The 18,778-nt window shown below is 24.8% G+C and overlaps 9 protein-coding genes across 9 annotated transcripts; 4 read left to right on the forward strand and 5 right to left on the reverse strand. All coding sequences in view use genetic code 6, as the record gives it.

The window, feature by feature from the left end:
- Positions 1–552, reverse strand: SS50377_23184 (uncharacterized protein; the record flags this gene model as incomplete). The annotated part of the gene is made up of 1 exon (XM_067907054.1): positions 1–552. One exon carries the CDS (start codon positions 550–552, stop codon positions 1–3), a length of 552 nt encoding a protein of 183 aa, XP_067766322.1.
- Positions 553–668: 116 nt separating this feature from the next.
- Positions 669–3,401, reverse strand: SS50377_23185 (uncharacterized protein; the record flags this gene model as incomplete). Its single annotated transcript, XM_067907055.1, has 1 exon — positions 669–3,401. The coding sequence occupies one exon, from the start codon at positions 3,399–3,401 to the stop codon at positions 669–671; it is 2,733 nt and encodes a 910-aa protein (XP_067766323.1).
- Positions 3,402–3,529: 128 nt separating this feature from the next.
- SS50377_23186 (Myb-like DNA-binding domain-containing protein) lies at positions 3,530–3,964 on the forward strand (the record flags this gene model as incomplete). The annotated part of the gene is made up of 1 exon (XM_067907056.1): positions 3,530–3,964. One exon carries the CDS (start codon positions 3,530–3,532, stop codon positions 3,962–3,964), a length of 435 nt encoding a protein of 144 aa, XP_067766324.1.
- Positions 3,965–5,243: 1,279 nt separating this feature from the next.
- SS50377_23187 (Nicotinate phosphoribosyltransferase) lies at positions 5,244–6,935 on the reverse strand (the record flags this gene model as incomplete). The annotated part of the gene is made up of 1 exon (XM_067907057.1): positions 5,244–6,935. The coding sequence occupies one exon, from the start codon at positions 6,933–6,935 to the stop codon at positions 5,244–5,246; it is 1,692 nt and encodes a 563-aa protein (XP_067766325.1).
- Positions 6,936–7,073: 138 nt separating this feature from the next.
- Positions 7,074–7,379, forward strand: SS50377_23188 (Ribosomal protein L24; the record flags this gene model as incomplete). The annotated part of the gene is made up of 1 exon (XM_067907058.1): positions 7,074–7,379. One exon carries the CDS (start codon positions 7,074–7,076, stop codon positions 7,377–7,379), a length of 306 nt encoding a protein of 101 aa, XP_067766326.1.
- Positions 7,380–7,555: 176 nt separating this feature from the next.
- SS50377_23189 (Ribosomal protein S17) lies at positions 7,556–7,909 on the forward strand (the record flags this gene model as incomplete). Its single annotated transcript, XM_067907059.1, has 1 exon — positions 7,556–7,909. The coding sequence occupies one exon, from the start codon at positions 7,556–7,558 to the stop codon at positions 7,907–7,909; it is 354 nt and encodes a 117-aa protein (XP_067766327.1).
- A 20-nt stretch (positions 7,910–7,929) lies between these two features.
- On the reverse strand, positions 7,930–9,870 carry SS50377_23190 (LisH domain-containing protein; the record flags this gene model as incomplete). The annotated part of the gene is made up of 1 exon (XM_067907060.1): positions 7,930–9,870. One exon carries the CDS (start codon positions 9,868–9,870, stop codon positions 7,930–7,932), a length of 1,941 nt encoding a protein of 646 aa, XP_067766328.1.
- Positions 9,871–10,665: 795 nt separating this feature from the next.
- SS50377_23191 (uncharacterized protein) lies at positions 10,666–14,571 on the forward strand (the record flags this gene model as incomplete). Its single annotated transcript, XM_067907061.1, has 1 exon — positions 10,666–14,571. One exon carries the CDS (start codon positions 10,666–10,668, stop codon positions 14,569–14,571), a length of 3,906 nt encoding a protein of 1,301 aa, XP_067766329.1.
- Positions 14,572–14,574: 3 nt separating this feature from the next.
- On the reverse strand, positions 14,575–18,771 carry SS50377_23192 (DNA polymerase; the record flags this gene model as incomplete). The annotated part of the gene is made up of 1 exon (XM_067907062.1): positions 14,575–18,771. One exon carries the CDS (start codon positions 18,769–18,771, stop codon positions 14,575–14,577), a length of 4,197 nt encoding a protein of 1,398 aa, XP_067766330.1.
- Between the last annotated feature and the right edge of the window lie 7 nt (positions 18,772–18,778).

Below are 18,778 nucleotides of genomic sequence, written 5' to 3' on the forward strand. Positions count from 1 at the left end.
TCATTAACTACCTTTATATTTTTGAAGTTTTTATAAGTAAGTAAATTTAGTTTAGGTAGGCATAAATTAATCAGGCTTAAATCTAAAGTGCATATAATCAAAAGTTTATCGAAAATATTGAGTACTATTATAAGATTGCTATGAAAATGGTTTTTAGTTTGTTTTTAACATGATAGAATGATGGAGTTTTATACTTTCTGTAGATTACTGGTATACACAATCCTTAGGTTCATTTTTTTGAACCAATGTATATTGCTATCTTTTAATTTCCTAATACACAACATCTTCTGACTAATAATATTTTTACATCTTGCTTTAGTTTTCCTCTTTCATTAAATCTCTAAGATACAAATCCATGGGGTCTGTAATTTTGACACCATAATTTTGTGGTGTAAGTTTTGTCTTAATTAATTTCAATGGAGACGACTAAATTGGAGCAATTTTATGGAATATCACTTGCTAATATCTTTGCGTATATTATAAACTTTCCTTTTCATGCTGATGAAAAATATTATTACGATATGAGTTTAAATCATTTTCAATTCCATTCATTTATTTTAAATAATTATATTAACTAAATTATATAAATATAAGTATTGAATAAATTATTAAGGAAAATAGGGACTAGAATTGAAATAAATGGATTAAAATATAATATTGGAAATTAATCATTTAATTGCTTCTTTTGCTGAATTTTAAACATCTTAAGTTAAGGATTTCCATGACCAATGAACTAAGATCATTTCAAAAGATGATAGATTTTCTAAAGATTTTTAGACCAACTTTGAGTTTTATTTCATCAAGCAATACATCAATAGATCTCTTTTTTCTATATATTAAGTATACTCAGCTAACTAAAAATCAATATATGCCTAGTTCAGTAAAATGTTTGATAAAATAAGTTTTTATTATTTACTTGATAATTTTTATATTAAACTATCAAAAACTTTTGTATCTTGAGGACTACACTTGGAAAGTAATCCCACTGCTAAATGATTATTAAGAAATTCATCATCTATATTATATTTTCCTAACTTATGATATAAAGTTTTTATTTCTGAATATAATTATAAATTAGCTACATCACAAGAATTTTTTTAAGAGCATTATAAAGATATTTCCTAACCTATTTTTTACATAATTTAACTAATATTATCTGCTTTGATTGAAATAAACTTATTTATCAATTTATTTTTTGATAGAATTTACAAACATTATTACATGGTATCAAGGATATTTTTAGAATCAGTTGTGCATAAAGAAGCTAACATATCTAAACCCAATAAGTATTCTTTATCAGATATAAATTTTGTAGCTAGCTATTTATATAATTTATTTTCAAATTATTAATCTTAGTCATTAATATCTTCCGCAATTTAGTCTAATATTTGAGATTAGTCTAAGAAGTTATTTCCGAATAAAGCCAGTTAAGGTAAACAGTTTATATAAAACATATTATTGTGAATCTAATATTAAATTAAATTCTTCATATACAATGGGAAATCATCATTTAACGATTCTGGAGTAAACAACTATATGAATAGCTGTTTTTAATCTAACATAACATCCTTTAATGCTTTTAGTAAACTATCTATTACCATATCTTCATTAAAATATTAGTAAGCTTTTCGAATAGCCTTATCATATTAACGTAATTCATGATATAATCTGACTTAGTCGATTAAACTAGGCTCTTTTTCTATAAGAAAACCTACCAACCCACTTCTTTGACTTTCTTTAGTTAAAAGTTCTGCACAATTTCGAAATACTCCATTACTGTCATACCCTTCCAAATCTTTTTCAATTTCTTTAAATAAATCTTTATCTGTTTTACCTGCATTAGATGTGTCTAATGCTTTCAAATATGCCTTATATATTAACATTTTTTTAATAATATCATTTTAAAGATTAAATAATTATGCTATTTTTAGTGCAAGTTCGCCATACCCACTACTTATTAATTGGAAGCACAAAGAATCAATATCATCCATTTTAAACTCCGTTAAAAACCCTTAAATATTTCCAATAGAGATTTTAGTTCTTAAAATTTTCTTACTTTAGTCAAATTAACGTGTAACATCCAACTACTCTTGTGGTTCCAAAAATAATTTACAGAACGATGACGTTTTTAAACATTAAACAGATTAATTCAATTCAAATGATTATGAACTAAGATTAATTAGTTGTAATAAAGCAATTTTTAAATCAGAAATTCCAAGTATTAATTACTCGCTTCTATCTACTGTAGCCTTATCTAATTTAGTACAACTATGCTGCTAATAGGCCATTAATAAAGAATTGATATCTTAATTTTAAAGAATCTTAATATCTTCAGTCAATATTATATTAGGGCTTATACCTGATATCATAAGTACTGAATTTTAAAAAGATTATAAGAATAATGCTTATTTATTTGAAATTTAGATTTCCTGAGAATTTTATGAAGGAATTATTGCTAAAACTTATGATGAAATTTAATTTGAATAAATTGGTAAAATATCAAGAAATTCAAATGGAAAAGGATCAATTTGCGATACTTCATGTGTGAAAACTTAGACTTATATTTAAGTAAAATCAATTAAAACAATGATTTCCAGGGATGCCATCAAGAATAGCATATCATTATTATGCAAAATTGATTTAAAAAATTAAGAATTTGATTGTGATATATTAGAATTTAATGATGCTAATGTATAGCTAACATTTTTGTTTTAATCTCTGCAATACAACACTGATACTTTTGATATTTCATTTGAATTAAAATTTACAATAATATGACTACCAAATTATGAACATTAATTAGGGATAAATTAAATATGGTTAATTTAATTTTATAATAATATTTGTGGTTTAAATGATTTGACTTTTAATTTACCATTAACAAAAATTTAAAATAAGTCATCTATATAACTAATACTATTATCGTTAAACACTGCACATATTCCATTTTTTCTAATAGAAAAAGCTGTAATGTATTATTAATGATTAGGATCGTGAATAAGGCAATTTCTGTGAATAAGTATACCAGTTTATGTATATAGCTTAAATTCGCCATCCTTGTATAGAACTAATATTTGACCAGAGAAATTAATACTCTAGACACAAACAATATTTTATGGATGTGATAGTATAAATTATGATTGTAAATTACCTGCATGGTTGAAAACATAAAGTGTCTTACGAATGGTATCAAAGCCTGGAAACCTAAAATCAGAAGAATTATGCATATCTTTATGTTTATAAAATAATGCAACCCCTAGATTACTTGAAGTTATAAAGAAATTTTCTGCATTAATTTCAATACTATTAAATATACTGATATAGTCGGCACTGCAACTGGGATAAATTTCAAACTCTTTAACAAAGAAGTTTTAAGAAATTTAAACTGAGGAGTCAGTCATTTGATTTAAATTATTAAATCATAATAAGATATATTATTATATTGTAATTTTTAGTATTCAAGTTTATTTAATAGATATATACTACTAATTACCTTTGGTAATAATAATAATATTTTATGCAAAATTGTATGTAATATCCATATTATATGATTTATACACTATTCAGTAATGCCATTTCACTGGTGTCACCTATGGAAGTAAAATAAGTCATTAAAAAAGTATCGTGGTCAGAAGATGAGATCCTTACTTTACATTAATTATACTTATAATATGGAAATAGGTGGGCCCTTTATACTGAACATTTTTCGCGTAGAACTGAATAATCTATTAAGTCAAAATTTAATACCTTAGTTAAGTTAGCGTAGTCTTCGTTTGTTGTAGATCAACCTATATTATCCTATTTTAAGTAATTTTAAATTGCATAACATGGTGGTGAACGTGTTCACTAACAGAAGCATACAAACTAATTTGACTTAAATCAAATACAAGATAACCACTCGACCTTAAATTTAACATGTTTAGTAGATGAGTGGGTTACTATACTTAAGGGGCTCTCATAGTGATACTAAATATTTAACCTATTTAGAATGCAATATTAGTTTATTATTATAATAAACTTATCTCTACATAGTATTATGAATCTACATTTATATATCAATGAGTTAAAGAACCTTCTATATTTTAGCTGATATTTAAAAATTCAAATCTTATAATACAAAATAAATATATGTTTAATATAAAATTAGAATTGTATTATCAATTTTAAATCCATTATATGTATATCTCTCTTTTGGCTTGTATTGCATCATTATTATTAATATAGATATGAGTATTATTTTTATTTAGATTATTATTTTTTTAATTTTTACTAAGAACAATAAACAAAAGCGAATCATCTAAAATCAAGCAAATAATCTTATTTTAATCGTGAATTATACTTCATATTAATAATATTAAAAACATTATAATTATTATACATATAATTTATATATAATAAAAATTTCACTAATAAGATGTTGTAATTTTACTATAATTTAAATGTAAAGGATATATTAGAATATGAATTTTAGTATTAAGCGCATATTAATGGCTAAATCTTAACTTAGTAAAAATAAAAACATATATCAAAGTAAAAAATTATCGTATTCATAGTTATAAAAACTATAAATATATTGATATAAACTTATTGCTAATGAGTATAAAGTAATAATATATAATTAATTTTTATGCGTAATAAGTACAAAGCCACATGATTAAGTTTAAAATAATAATTTTAGTTAATTAAATGATATATCATTGACAAATTCTATTTCTGTTACAATTAATCATTAATCTTATAGTGAAATTTTATACTGGTGGTAAAATCATACTGAATATGAGCTATGTAGAGCTTAATATTAGTAAATATGTACATTTGTTTAAATGCATATGAAAGCATTTTTGTAAACCTAAAATATGTATAAGAATTTTCCGTACCCTATACATATTGAGTGAAATATAAAATGCTAGACTGGGCTATATTATTAAATTCACATCAAAATCATAAAATGATAATAATATAGTTATGTCTACATAATTTCTAAAATTAATAATTTTATAAGTTTAAAAATGGAAACTACTTTTACTAAGATATAAATAAAACTAAAAAGATTAAAATAGTTTAAAATTTTATTCACAGTTAAATTATTCTAAAGGTGCAATAAAAGTATTTGCACTCAAGAAACTTAACTAAGATGATATATTAATATTTACTATTTTTGGAAAACAAAATATTAAATAGTTTTACATATAAATCTTTATATTCACTATAAATAGTATATGTATAATAAAATTATATTACGGTCATTAAATAAGAGGAATTGATTTTGATTCCAATGAAATTTTTCTTTGCTGCATGCTCATATTTTCACTTAAACTGACCTTATATGGTGCAGGATTAACCGCACGCTTATGATCAGGTCTTAAGTAATACATTCTTTCGATAACTTCTTAACGTATTTCTTCAACTGTTTTATGAATTAATTTTATAAAGTTACTATTATCCGTTTTATGAGGATAAAGGAGTTTACCATCTAAAATATAATCAATAAACAACCTTTCAACCTTAGCAGGTAATATTTTAACCCTTAATAACTCATCTTAAGGATGTATACATATGATGATTTCTCCTAACTGAGGGGCTTATTCCTCAGGAGAACAAATTAAATCGTCAAATGGCTCACCGTTACTTAAAAATAAACGATATACTTCTTTAGCTCCTGCAATCGTAGCTTTCCCCTTTTCTGCTGATAATTTCATTTTAGGAATACCAGATTTTTCGACAAGTTTAAAAACACCTCCAAGAGCAGGCTGTGACTTGCATGTGACCAAATGAGTGCCAATTCCATAAGCATTTATTTTGGCAGAATCTTTAATAAGTTGATAAAGTACTTCTTCTGTAATGTCATTACTAACAACAATTTTTGCTTAGGCTATTTCATGTTCATAATTTTTATTAGTAATTGATTTAAATGCCTCAACCATTAAAATATCTACACTATCTAATAAATCACGAGTTTACTTACTAAAATAACAAAGATCCCCACTGTCAATTCTCAAGCCTTTTGGTTTATAACTTAATTCAATTAAAGATAATGCTACAATTATAAAATTATGAACACCAGAGTCCAAAATATTATAGGTATCAACTAATACTGTGAAATTTTTAGGTTATGTATACGCAAAAACTGCAAAACTAGTTAACTCAGATTCATTAGCACAATATTACATGAATATGGAATTTTTTGATTAAAATAAAAACTACCTCCAAAATAAACATCTACTAACAAATTGTGTAAATCCTTCACCTAAGCTATGGTTTTTAACGTATATTTCAAGAGATTCAGAGAAACTCATAATAAAACTATGTGCTACCGTACCAGATGGTAGCATCCCACATCTTCTAGCGGCCTCAATATTTGATGTAGAATTAAACCCTCCCATCATAGCATATTTTGAAGCAGATAGACCCCCATCAATACCTTATGCTCGACGTAGACCAAACTCTAATAGATGAACAGAGTTAATGCAATTTTTTACAAATAATTTAACATCAGCTTATCTTGTTAACTATAAATTTGAAAATTCTGGATGGGCTGCCATTCTGAATCTACAGGCGTTTGTAGTCACCAATGTAGCAAAATTAATTAACGTCAATGCAGTCGTCTCTAATAGTTATACAAATCCTAAAGGACCACTTATTACTAACAAAGGCTCATTTGCAAATACAATCTACCCTTCAACTGGAGCTTTAACTGTTAACATAGAGTAATCCAATGATATGAGATACTCGAAAAATAATGGATCAGCATTAGGAAGGGTTTATTTTAAAAAGTTAATTTCATTTTCAGTATAGTGAAAATTAACTAAAAACTCCATAAATTATCCGATTCCTGCAAAGATAGCATATTCACCATGAAAAGGATTCTTTCTAAAAAATAACTCAAAAGTTGCTCTATCATTATGACTATTGGATATAAAATATGAATATGCCATTGATATTTAATACTAGTCAGTTAATAATGGCGTAATTCTATGATCCATTTATAAAAATTTAAAAAGATTTCATACTAATATTAAATTGTCAATAAAAAGTAATTTTCAATTAAATTTTTATTTCCACTCCAACGTAGAATGGTACTTACTACAACCTGTAACTATTCTGGCCGCCAAATTTTACCTGGCTATGGTAAGCGTTTTGCTAAGCTTGATAAGTCTCTTGTTATCTTTATCAACAGAAAGAGCGCTGTTCATTTTATCTCTAAATGGAACCCTCGTAGAATTAGATGGACTTCTGTTTACCGTCGTTTACACGGCAAGGAAATTAATGTATCTACTAAAAAGACTATTCAGGTCAAGGCTGTTGCGGTTTCTCGTGGATACGTTGGTATCGAATCATCTAAGCTTGATGAACTCCGTAAGAAATATCTTTCCAAGTGACTTAATATTTGATTAAAAAAGTATTATATGAGTTATTTAAATAATTGTATATTAAAAGAACAGCTACTTTAAAATCGTCTATAATTATTTTCTATATTTTTAAGTGCATTACATATATTATACGTGTAATAATAAATTATAATTAGATTTTAAAATGGATTTCCACTCCATTTGTCATGGCTAAGATCAGAACTAAGACTGTGAAGAGAGCATCCCGCAAGGTTATTGAAGCTCATTTTAACAAACTTTCTCACGATTATACTGAAAATAAGAAAGCTTTCCGTTCTAATAAAATTGCTAAAGTCTAGACCAAACGTCTTAGAAATAAGATTGTAGGTTACACTACTCGTCTTATGGTTCGTCTTCAGAAAGGTCCTATTAATGGTATATCTCTTAAGCTCTAGGAAGAAGAACGTGAAAGAAGAGATAACTATGTTCCTGAGAGATCATTATTCGAGATCGAAAAACTTACCTGTTCGGAAGATACCTATTAAATGACTAAACATATCGGTTTTACATTTACTGAATGATATAATTTTGTAAAAATAGTTCACTTTTGTATAGGCCATCGTAATTATATAGAAATTCCACCACTACTACTTCCATAAACAATGCTATCCTAACATGAGTCAAAGGTTTAGATTTCTGCCAATTTAAATATTTATCTTTCTTAAAAATCATCATTTTTAATATCAATTTAATATACCATACCTTTAGAAATAGCATTGATGAAATCACCTTCTTATATTATAAAGTTTACATCGTTTGGCATAATCCAATCTAGTTTGATCAGTGGAATACCATTTTCAATACCACCAAGCAAAAATACATGATTTCCACTAATATAAGCAACACCTTATGGTAAACTAATTGCTGATAAAACTACTTAATCAACTTGAAATTCTGATATCTTATTTTGCTATATATTATACTCATAACAGTTTAATGTATCAGTAAAAATATAAGCATTACCATTAAGTTCTGTAATTATTTGAGGTCTGTTTTCAAGTTAAATCTTAATTCCCTCTTTACCTAGTTCTGAAATTAATAATAAATTATCCGATCTTGCTGAAATAATAAAATCACCTATAAGACACAAACAGGTAACGCTAGCCGAATATATATTTAGTTCATCATAACAACTATTTAATAATAAATATTCAACACCATCTTCTGCACTTTATGTAATAAATGAGGTTGACATCCGAGAAGCTATCATGGTATTAAGTTATAATAAATATGGACTAGATGTACTGCCATATGCAATTAAATAAGTTTTAAATTATCTTCCTTCTTATATCATTGTCTAACTTAGTAGCAATGAACCAAAGGGTTTCCCAGAATATATTTAAAGTATTTCTGGAATCATTGTATTATCATCAAATAAAATATTTAGCTTAAAAATATTAATTGTTCCATCTGACTACGATATAATGAATCTATTTCTATTTTGCATTAAATGAATGGATACAATGTCCGAATTTTATATATTGGAGGTTATTATATTGCCAGAAATAAATTATTACTAATCGTTAAAAATAATAATAAATGCTTGTCCTACCTAATCACCAAATATAATAATTCGGCTGCATTCAATATTTTTAACATCTTTAGCATCTTCATCTTTCTATAGTAAATCGCATTCACAGAAAACATTTTCACATGTACATAAGTGTTACTTGTTTTATTCAGTAACTTTTAGGATTTTTTCTAATAAATTTGTCTAAATTGCTGATATAGATGAACTTGTAGCCTTAATAAATGCTGAAAATGATATATACTATTATACATCTTCCTTTAACAATGTATCTTAATCCAAAATTTAATTTTGGTTTAATTATATTTATTTTTGATATTTGAAAAATTGATCTTATGTATCTATTGTAATATTAGACATTTAACTATTAAGTTTTTCAAGTAAAAAATCAATTGATAATGCAGAAATTTTCATCTCAGATAGATACTTTTCTTATTATGATTTTTAGTCATTTTATTAAATTTCTTCTTGATTACTTGTAAATTTTGATTCTAATATTTCATTAGTTAGAGATTCTAATTTAATTTATTCTAATTAATCAATTTATGGTTGTAAATAGACTTTCTAAAGTATATCAGATTAAGTAAACAATATTGGTGTTGGCAAATTAGATAGTGATTCCTTGTTTTGAGATTTATCTAGAAATAAAGGATCGTATCTTTGTAAAGTTTAGTTAATTAAATGAACAGTTGAGCAAGAGTGAGGCTCAAACAATTAAAAAGGTTTATTACATGCATGAAGTTAACCCTTAGAGTCAATATGCATTTCAATATCTAATAACTACAAAGATTTTTACAATAATGCAACTAGTAATCCCTTTGGTACATTTTATGGATCTGGTGCAAATTTAGATATATCCAATTCATTAAAAAATGAAAATGCAGCATGTTCATATCCTTATTCTAGTAAATATCTATAAACTAAATAATTAAGTTCATTTGCATGAAGACTCATTATAATAGGAAAGAAAAATATGATACGTATGATCTATACTATATTATATAATATTAAAAGAGTAGAGTCATATATTTATTTAATTATTGTGTCCCTAATTTCATCCTCTAGTCTTCAGGCTAGGAAAGTATTAGTATTATGAAAGGGTATAGATAATTAATTCATTTAATAGCATTTGGTAATTTAACTTATATATTACTATTCATTTTATTATATATGTATATAATTTAATTAGTTAGTAATCATTTTTCTTAATAAACTGCAAGCTTATATCAGTTCCTTGATTTATTATTATTCAAGTATAATCTAATCTTATTGGTATATCTGATTTTATTTAAACATGACTATTATGACGACCTTGAAACTTATATATTATAAAATTATTCCATAATAATACGATTATTACTAATTGGATAACTTGCTGAAATGTAATATCTGTAATGATATATATATTTATAATAATTAATCTATTAACACGAAGCGCCTTATTAAATTATGGCTTCATTAAATTCCTATAATTAATAATATTTTATAATAAATATAAATATTAAATTAATGCATTTAAGTAGTATTTACATATCGTTTTCAACTTAATAAATGCTAAACTTAAAATATATACAAAATCAAGGATTATATTTAAAATATTGTATTAAGAAATAACATGCAGTAAATATATTTATAATATTTAAAGGAATGATATTAAATTTATCAAATGACAGAAATATATAAAATTATAAAAAAATAAAATTATATTATTATCATACTACATCAATCTTAAAATTTATTTCATTAAAAATGAGATCATGCTCACCAACTTCAAAAATAAGTAATAAACTTTAACAGTTGACTTAATATAATTAACAGATGCCAAATATTAAATAATAAGATCTAGTTGATTTAATTCACGTTCATCAGTAAAATTAGTTTCCGGAAGATGAGGTCCCTCCAAGCAAGTTACCTTATAAATTGAAAGTCTCAAAATTTCCAACTAATAAACCCATAAGTAAAGAAGAAAGGGGTTGGTTACTGTAGCTAGTGTAACAAGAGTTGGTAAAGACACTTAATTAACATTCTGCATTAGAATTAGCTAGCTAAATTTAGTTTGAATTAGCAAGACATATGTAAAATGCTTTTAAAATTCCTATTTTTTAGCATAATTAAAATCCATTTTCAGAACTCATTTTTATCTAGAAAAAGTTATCTGATTTTATCGCGGATATATCATCAAACTCTTTAATTGATAATATTGATTAGTATTCAGAGACATTAAGATCTAATAATTAAGATAATAAAATTTTCATCATGGAAACATAATAAAAATAGTTATAAATTGAATATGACTCATTAAAAACGACATATTAAATTGAACAGTAAAAAATATCAACAATAGAATTTTAAGTATAGGAAATGAGAAAATAGAGGGATGATAAACATGAAATAAACACCAGATTAGTAGATAAAATTAAAAAAATGTAAAATGAAATAGAAGAAAAATAATTACAAATAGAAGAATTAAAACTACAAAAAAATTCAAATATTATTGTTAATGATGTAGTTTCTTCAAACAAAATTTAGCTTTTACCTAGACCTCACTCTGTAAATACATCTAAAATATTAAAAAATACGGGTTCGTTATTTGATTCTAAAATGAAAAATAAATAATTATTAGTTTAATAAGATATCTTATTGCCTCATAATTATACCAGAGAAGATTCTTTGAAATATAGTTAGTTTTAAGTTAAAGTAGATGAAAATATAAGTTCAATTAGTAATCATCTAAATACTACTCTTGTAAATTCAACTACATAAAAATAAATTCATGATAAAACACATCTTGTAAATTAGTTTGAAGCAGAAATTGATATGATTCCAACATAATAAGTAATGAAGTATAACCCTAAGTATAAGACATAAGTTCCAGAAACTATTGGTTATTCAAGAGTTGAATAGGCTGAAATTATGATGTCTGATGGCCTAAAAGTTGAAGAAGTAGAAAGTTTATTTGATCCTTAATTTCCCGATAACTACATATCTTGTAACTATAATAATGCTGATATTATTAATTTTAGAGATACAGAGTTTAATCCTATAACAAGAGAAATTACAAGTATTAAAAAAAGAATAATACCAGATAATGTTAATGAATAAAATATTATTTTTTCTTCTTAAAAATTGGTTGAAGGAATAATTGATTAAGCTGAAGATGATAGTTATAATTTAGAAACTAAAGTAATTAATTTAATATAATAAGAAAACAACACAAATAAGACATTTGATCAGTTTTTTAGTTACACAAAAGATTAATTTTAATTTTAGCAATTGAAACTAACAATATAACAACATAGAAATTCACTTTCACACTATACTATGCCTATACTACTCGATGATTCGTTATTAATTAATACAGACTATTAAATTAAGTATTAAACTCACAGTCCTCTTTTGAAGTAGATATAATGTATATAATTATAAAATTCAGCAGTATAAGCTATCTTAGGAACCACTTCGTCTGGAGGTATTATAGGGCTATATTCCGCTACAGAAAATGATATTTAGGATTCTATTAACTAAATTAAAACCTCATTTATAGCACCTGGGGGTGTTTCATACTCTAATTCAATATTTGGAGCAAATTTTGCAACTGCTTAGAAAAATCCATTTTCTTCCTAATAATAAATAAATTAAGATTGGAACATAATTAAAGGTGCAGTTAAAGAAAATATTGATACATTGTAAGAAATAAGAGATATTAAAGTTACTAAATTTTTTATGGATTTTTTAAAAAAGAGCAAAGAGCCACCGCATATCATGAATTTATTATTGTTTTACGTCAAATAGTATCTGGCTAGTAAAGCAGTTAGCTATAATTTATGCGGCCTTAAAAATAAGCCAAGCTGTTAATTAATGAAAATTTTAGGCCCAGTACCTATTTAGGATTTAATTTCATGTATCACAGGATAAGATTTTGACAAATTAATAAATGAAGGAGTGGTTAAAATCAATTAAAAAATATATAAAGAATTTTAAAATATTAGTAGCAGTAAAAATTAGGCAATATTTCTTGAAGCTATTAATAAACTAAATTTTGTTAATTCAGAGGAAATATTTGGTCTTTAGGCTATTAAAAAATGCCTAAAATAGAACAAGTTAACTTTATACAATTATTAATAATTACTATAATAAGTTGATTTAATATTTACATCAAGATTCGCATTTTAAAGTAGAATTAAAGACCATTCTGTTTATTAACGTGGGTATATAGAATTTGTTTAATTTTTATATACTTTTATTCTAGAATAAAATAATTATATAAAAGAGTAAGCAGATAAAGTAATTGTTTCTCTTTCATATAGTTCATTAGTGTATATTGCTTATTTAAATATCAATGAGGAAAAAGAAAAAAGAAACTACATTCATTATGATAATGAAAAAGATAAGTTAAGTTTTTCTAGTACTTGTTCAGCTTGCAATTCATAATTATTAGTTATATTTCATTAGATATTAAATGATTAATTTTAGGAGCAAGATATAGAATTTATTATATTTGTATATAATGTAATAAGAAATATTTCATCGTATAGTAGTATTATTAATTTTAGTTTTATAAAATAGGAAGTAGCAGAGGTAGCAATTACTAAAATATTTTAATAACTTTAAGTAGCTGGTATATCTGGTTTTATGAAAACAGTAGTTGATGATGTATTGTAATAGCTGTATAAGGTTGTAATAAAAATTAATGATGAAAATATCATAGTAGATATAGGGAAAGTTATTTTTTTATGTTTAAAATGTAAAGAATAACTGTGTAGCCATTTTATTTCAACAACAGTATATAAATTTGAAAAATTAGACAATATTAAATTAGAAGATTATATTAGAATTATGATGACATTGGTACCAAAACTCAGCCCCTAATATCCTCCAATGCTTGATATGTTTAAATCAATCTATATATCATATTTAATAAAAAATGGTAATATATCTATTAAAAATATGTTAACGAACCCTGATTTATATATTTCATAAAATATTACTAACTTTGAACTCAAAATATATGATTATTACTCAGAATTTATACCTGTTTTAAAGCTTAATAGACTATTTTACTCCTTATCTGATATTTCATTAGTGCCAATAAATAAATAATATGAATTATCTATATAAGAACTTACACCTAAAATTGAGTTAGCAGTTAAAATCATTTCATAGTCATTTGTGTCAAACGGCTTAGGTTTATCTCCTATTTTTGAACCATTTATTATTCCAAGTGCATTTAATGCATGTGATTTTAGGTTAGGGGCAAATCCTGATACAGAATTAACATTTTTAGATTAGCAGCGACCGTTATCTCTGATGATTGGGAAATCTGTTACTTTATTGTTTCTAGGCTTTAAATAAGCTGCGACATAAGACCAGTTACATTCTATTAATTTTCTATAATAAATGCTGACAATGATATTACGAGGATTATCAACATTAAGAGTATATCAAACTTTTAATCCAAAGTAACATGAGAAAAGGATATAATTAATTTCTTTTTATAGTAACCTCATATAATAAGTAGGAGATTTTATTATGTAAAACACATATATTGATGAGCTAAAATCAGCGATTGGGGTAGATTTTGATGAAAGTATCATAAACGATGTTGATAGATTAATGATGCTAAGTAGAAATTTTCTGCTACAATGGAAAAAATGAGTATCATTCTAATAATTTTTTAATTGTGCCGTATTGTACTGTCAGTGATTAATACAAACTATTTTGATAAAAAACTGGGCAATTATAGTTTTAGCAGATAATATTTTAGTTTTCATCTAGCCCTCCACAATCATAACAAACTTATTATATACGTTGATACTATTTATAATATGAATGATACAAACTGTGGAGAACTATTTAATCATTAATACAGTTTTTGCAGATGGAAATTTTATTTGATTCATAAATATTAGTTGTTCGGCAGCATATGCATATTTATTTAGGCCGTTACAATAAAATATCCTATTTAACTGGTATTGGTTTAAATAAATATTAATTATGGGGAGTTATTATATTAACAGTTAGAAATTAATATAAGTGAGGATTGATAATAGCCGGTAATGATGACCTTTATAGGTTGAAAGATGTTAATTTTAATGAAAATCGGCTAGTACGCTAGTATTATACAGTAAATAATTCTTATCTAGGTATCTTGATTATAATTGTCGCGACTTATTACCAAATATCTTCAATATTTAAACCACAAACCCCAAAAATTCTTTATAAAGCTGGGATTAAAAGCTTTTCTGTATAGTAAATGTAATTTGGGGTAAGTTATGATCCGTCAATAAAATTTTTACCTAACATAAATGGTTTAACAAAAGATGAATCTTCTAATACAACATATGAATAATATTCGCCATTATCTAAGTTTGTAAAAGTTTACTAATGCTTTTTAGATAAATTTCCGTGATATTTTTTATTTATTACTAACAAATTTGGATCAAAATTGGTAACTAGCATTATTAATTATCTTACCAAGAATTTTTTAACGTAGGATAAGTCAGAGGTTGAAAATAAAATGTGTAATGCATTAGAAATAGTAGACTAAACTAATAAGGGTGAATCTCTTTTTATAGATTCTATTCCTTTAGCATCAATTTTGGATGTAAATTCTCTTATTTAGAACTTAGATAACTTAATATTTTCAATATCATTTATAAATTATGATGTTTTATTGATTGAAGAATAATATATCTGTTAATCTAATAAATCTATAACTTAAGGATTATAAGATTTCCCAACATATCGCTTTTTAGAAATCAAGAATGAAGGAAAATAAATCTTTTCAAATTTGATTTTCATAGGATATTGTAGTGACTTATTTATTACAGTTAAGATTTATTTACCTATTTTATTAGCTAATAATAATAATTATGAGTCTGTATAATCTAATTTAGTATCAGAAATAAGTTACGTAGTATCTATGAACATGCTATCAGTATCAGAGTAGACGACTTTACAACCACCAAATTATTATTCGACTAGTTTAATTGCACATTCTAACGTTTATCTAGATATTTACATTATAGAATCGCCTATTTCTGATACTGGCATTTTTCCAGAAAATGTAGCAGCTGTATAACCATAAGTTGTATTCATTAACATTTTAAGCTCAAGCTATTTACTAGTCAACTTATGAATTTCATTTTATAAATACACAATAGCTTAGTTTAACTATGAATACGAATGATTGGTTTGGTACTATAACAAAATATCTAATTCTTTTTCATAATTTTAAATTTTTGTATTTAGCTCTCCTCTACTTTTAAGGCAGCTTAGCATCATTTAAGGAATAACACCTTATCGAATTCTTGGTTTGACAAAAAGGCAACTACTGGGGCTATATATAACACTATTTTTATTTAAGTCTTATATTTCTTCTTTATAGAACTAAATATCAAATGGCCCTAATTATTAAATGTTTTTAAAGTTTTTAAGAACTGTCGAATAACAAATATTATAAGCAGCCATAACACTTGGATATAAAGAAGAAAAGTCGAATATAAGTAATGGCTTTGAATAGTATTTTGTTTCAGGTTCAGATACTAACGGTAACGCTTCCAATGCCTTCATATTTGATATTTACTATAGTGTAGGTGTTGGACCAATTATAATATTTCTATTTCTACATATAGTTAACAGCATTGCATTTATTTTAAATTATGATCCTCTTGACAAAACTTCGTAAATTGGTAGTTGAAATAATTTAGCAGATTCTAATGCGCCAGATATAAATCCAGATCTTTGAACAAATTTTTGTTATTATATTATAAAAGACATACAGTATTTTAAAATCTAAAAATAAGATATGTCGATTTATTAAATGTGTTCAGAAGAAGGAAGATCACTAAATACTATTGATAGTTCTTTAGGATCTTTACTAACTAGTCCATTATTAAAATAATCATTTAAATATTATAAATCAAAAGGTAATGAAGTAGTATTAATTTTTAGAACTTAGCATATATTTAAAAATGAATGATTGTTCAATTTTAGCAATTATCGAGATATTGATTGAATACTAAAAATTAATCGTCCAGAAATTGTCTTATGTTTAGAATATATGTTAGAAAATGGGCCTAATTTCTAATATTTTTCATATATATTTTTATCTTTGGAAAAAGCATGGTTCACTTTTTAAGGTGTCCTGCTTATTTTTGTTAAAAAATCAAATTAATACTTAGATGCTTGAATTGCTATTCTTCCAATACCATCCATAGTAATTTTAAATGAAAGAATAATATCTGGATCAATTTCCTGTAATATTTATGGTAAGTATGAAGTATATACTTATTTTTCATCTAAAAATAACATATTATTTATTTAAATCTAATTAATATTTAATTAATTTTTTATTTAATTAAAAATTCTTTTAAATGAATTAATTTTATTCTAATCATTGTTGATTATGAATGAATCTTAGAAAAAACAAACACCATACTTAAAATTAAACTATTACTCATTCTTATATGTATAAATGTTATATAAGTTTTCAGTATTATAAAATATATAATGAACACCAAGATTTAAAATAAGTGGTTCAATATGAAGAACAACAAAATTATCTCTTTGCTATAATTATGACTTTTACTAAGTAAGTTTGGAAATAATATTGTCTACTAGTTCTGTGGATATTTAGATTTCGGATTGCTTTTATTTAGATCTTAAATTTTCAGGATTATCAAGTAGTTTTAACTAAAATTTTATATTCTAAATTTAATGCTAATAATAAAAATTTCCTTAAATTTAATCAACATCTATTTCTTATTTACTATGCTTATCCATATTTTCATCTTTACTGAACAATATGTTTTATACAAAATTATGTTCTTGTAATAAGCCAGTAACATGATCAAATGCATACTTTGAACCAGCCCATTCGAAACATTAAGACTAAATATCTTTTAGATCACTAAATCGTAAATTTTAGACTTGTGCATCATCAAAATCAAATTCTTATGTAATTTCTGTTTACTAAATTTGGAAAATATCCTATTCAGATTATGATAGTTCTTCATTAAAATTATTACCACCACCATCGAGTATACCTTAGAAATTTATTTGATTCTTTTAGTTTGATACTTCGATGTTATCAGAATCTGAAAAATTAACTTCATTAAAAGAAAAATTATTTTCTTCAAGATTATCATATAATATATTTGATCTATCGATACTTTACTTCATCAAAAGTTAATTCTAAAGTTGAGGTGAAAGCTACTATGTTTGTGTACTTATATGATCTCGATTTTTTAATATATTATGAACAGTAGTTATAAATTCTAAATCGCATGTTGATTATTTATTTTCAGCTGGAAAACACTAACATTAAATTTCATTAGCATTAATACCTATATCAACAGAAAATTTAGTGAAGTCATGTATATGTGCTTCATATACTTAATATTTTCGGCCACATTTACCATTTGACAATAATTTATGTACAGGTTATATTAAATTCCATTCTGTTAAGAATATTTTCAAGAAATATTGATCTAAATGATAACCCAACATAGGTATACCTTTAACTATATGAAATTCATGTATTGCACATGTTATTTATTATGATACTTTAGGATAAAAATCTTATACTGCTCTTTCAATTTATGGTATCAAATTTGCTCCTATTTAGTCTATATTTTAATCCTTTTATATTTAGACAAATATATATGGGAAAAATCCATGAACCTTTATAAGTACTGATAAAAACGGATTTTATTAAGTTCCTCTACAGAATAAATTTATAATTGGTACTTTAATAAGCTTAAGCTTCGTTGCTGGATGTATATCGGGATCTAACTATGATGGTCTTTAAACATCTAACTCATAACATAAAAGCTGAGTTTAAACCTACTTCATTTACTTT

Source organism: Spironucleus salmonicida, chromosome 3 (genome assembly GCF_000497125.1).
Source record: "Spironucleus salmonicida strain ATCC 50377 chromosome 3, whole genome shotgun sequence".
Taxonomy (NCBI): domain Eukaryota; phylum Fornicata; order Diplomonadida; family Hexamitidae; genus Spironucleus; species Spironucleus salmonicida.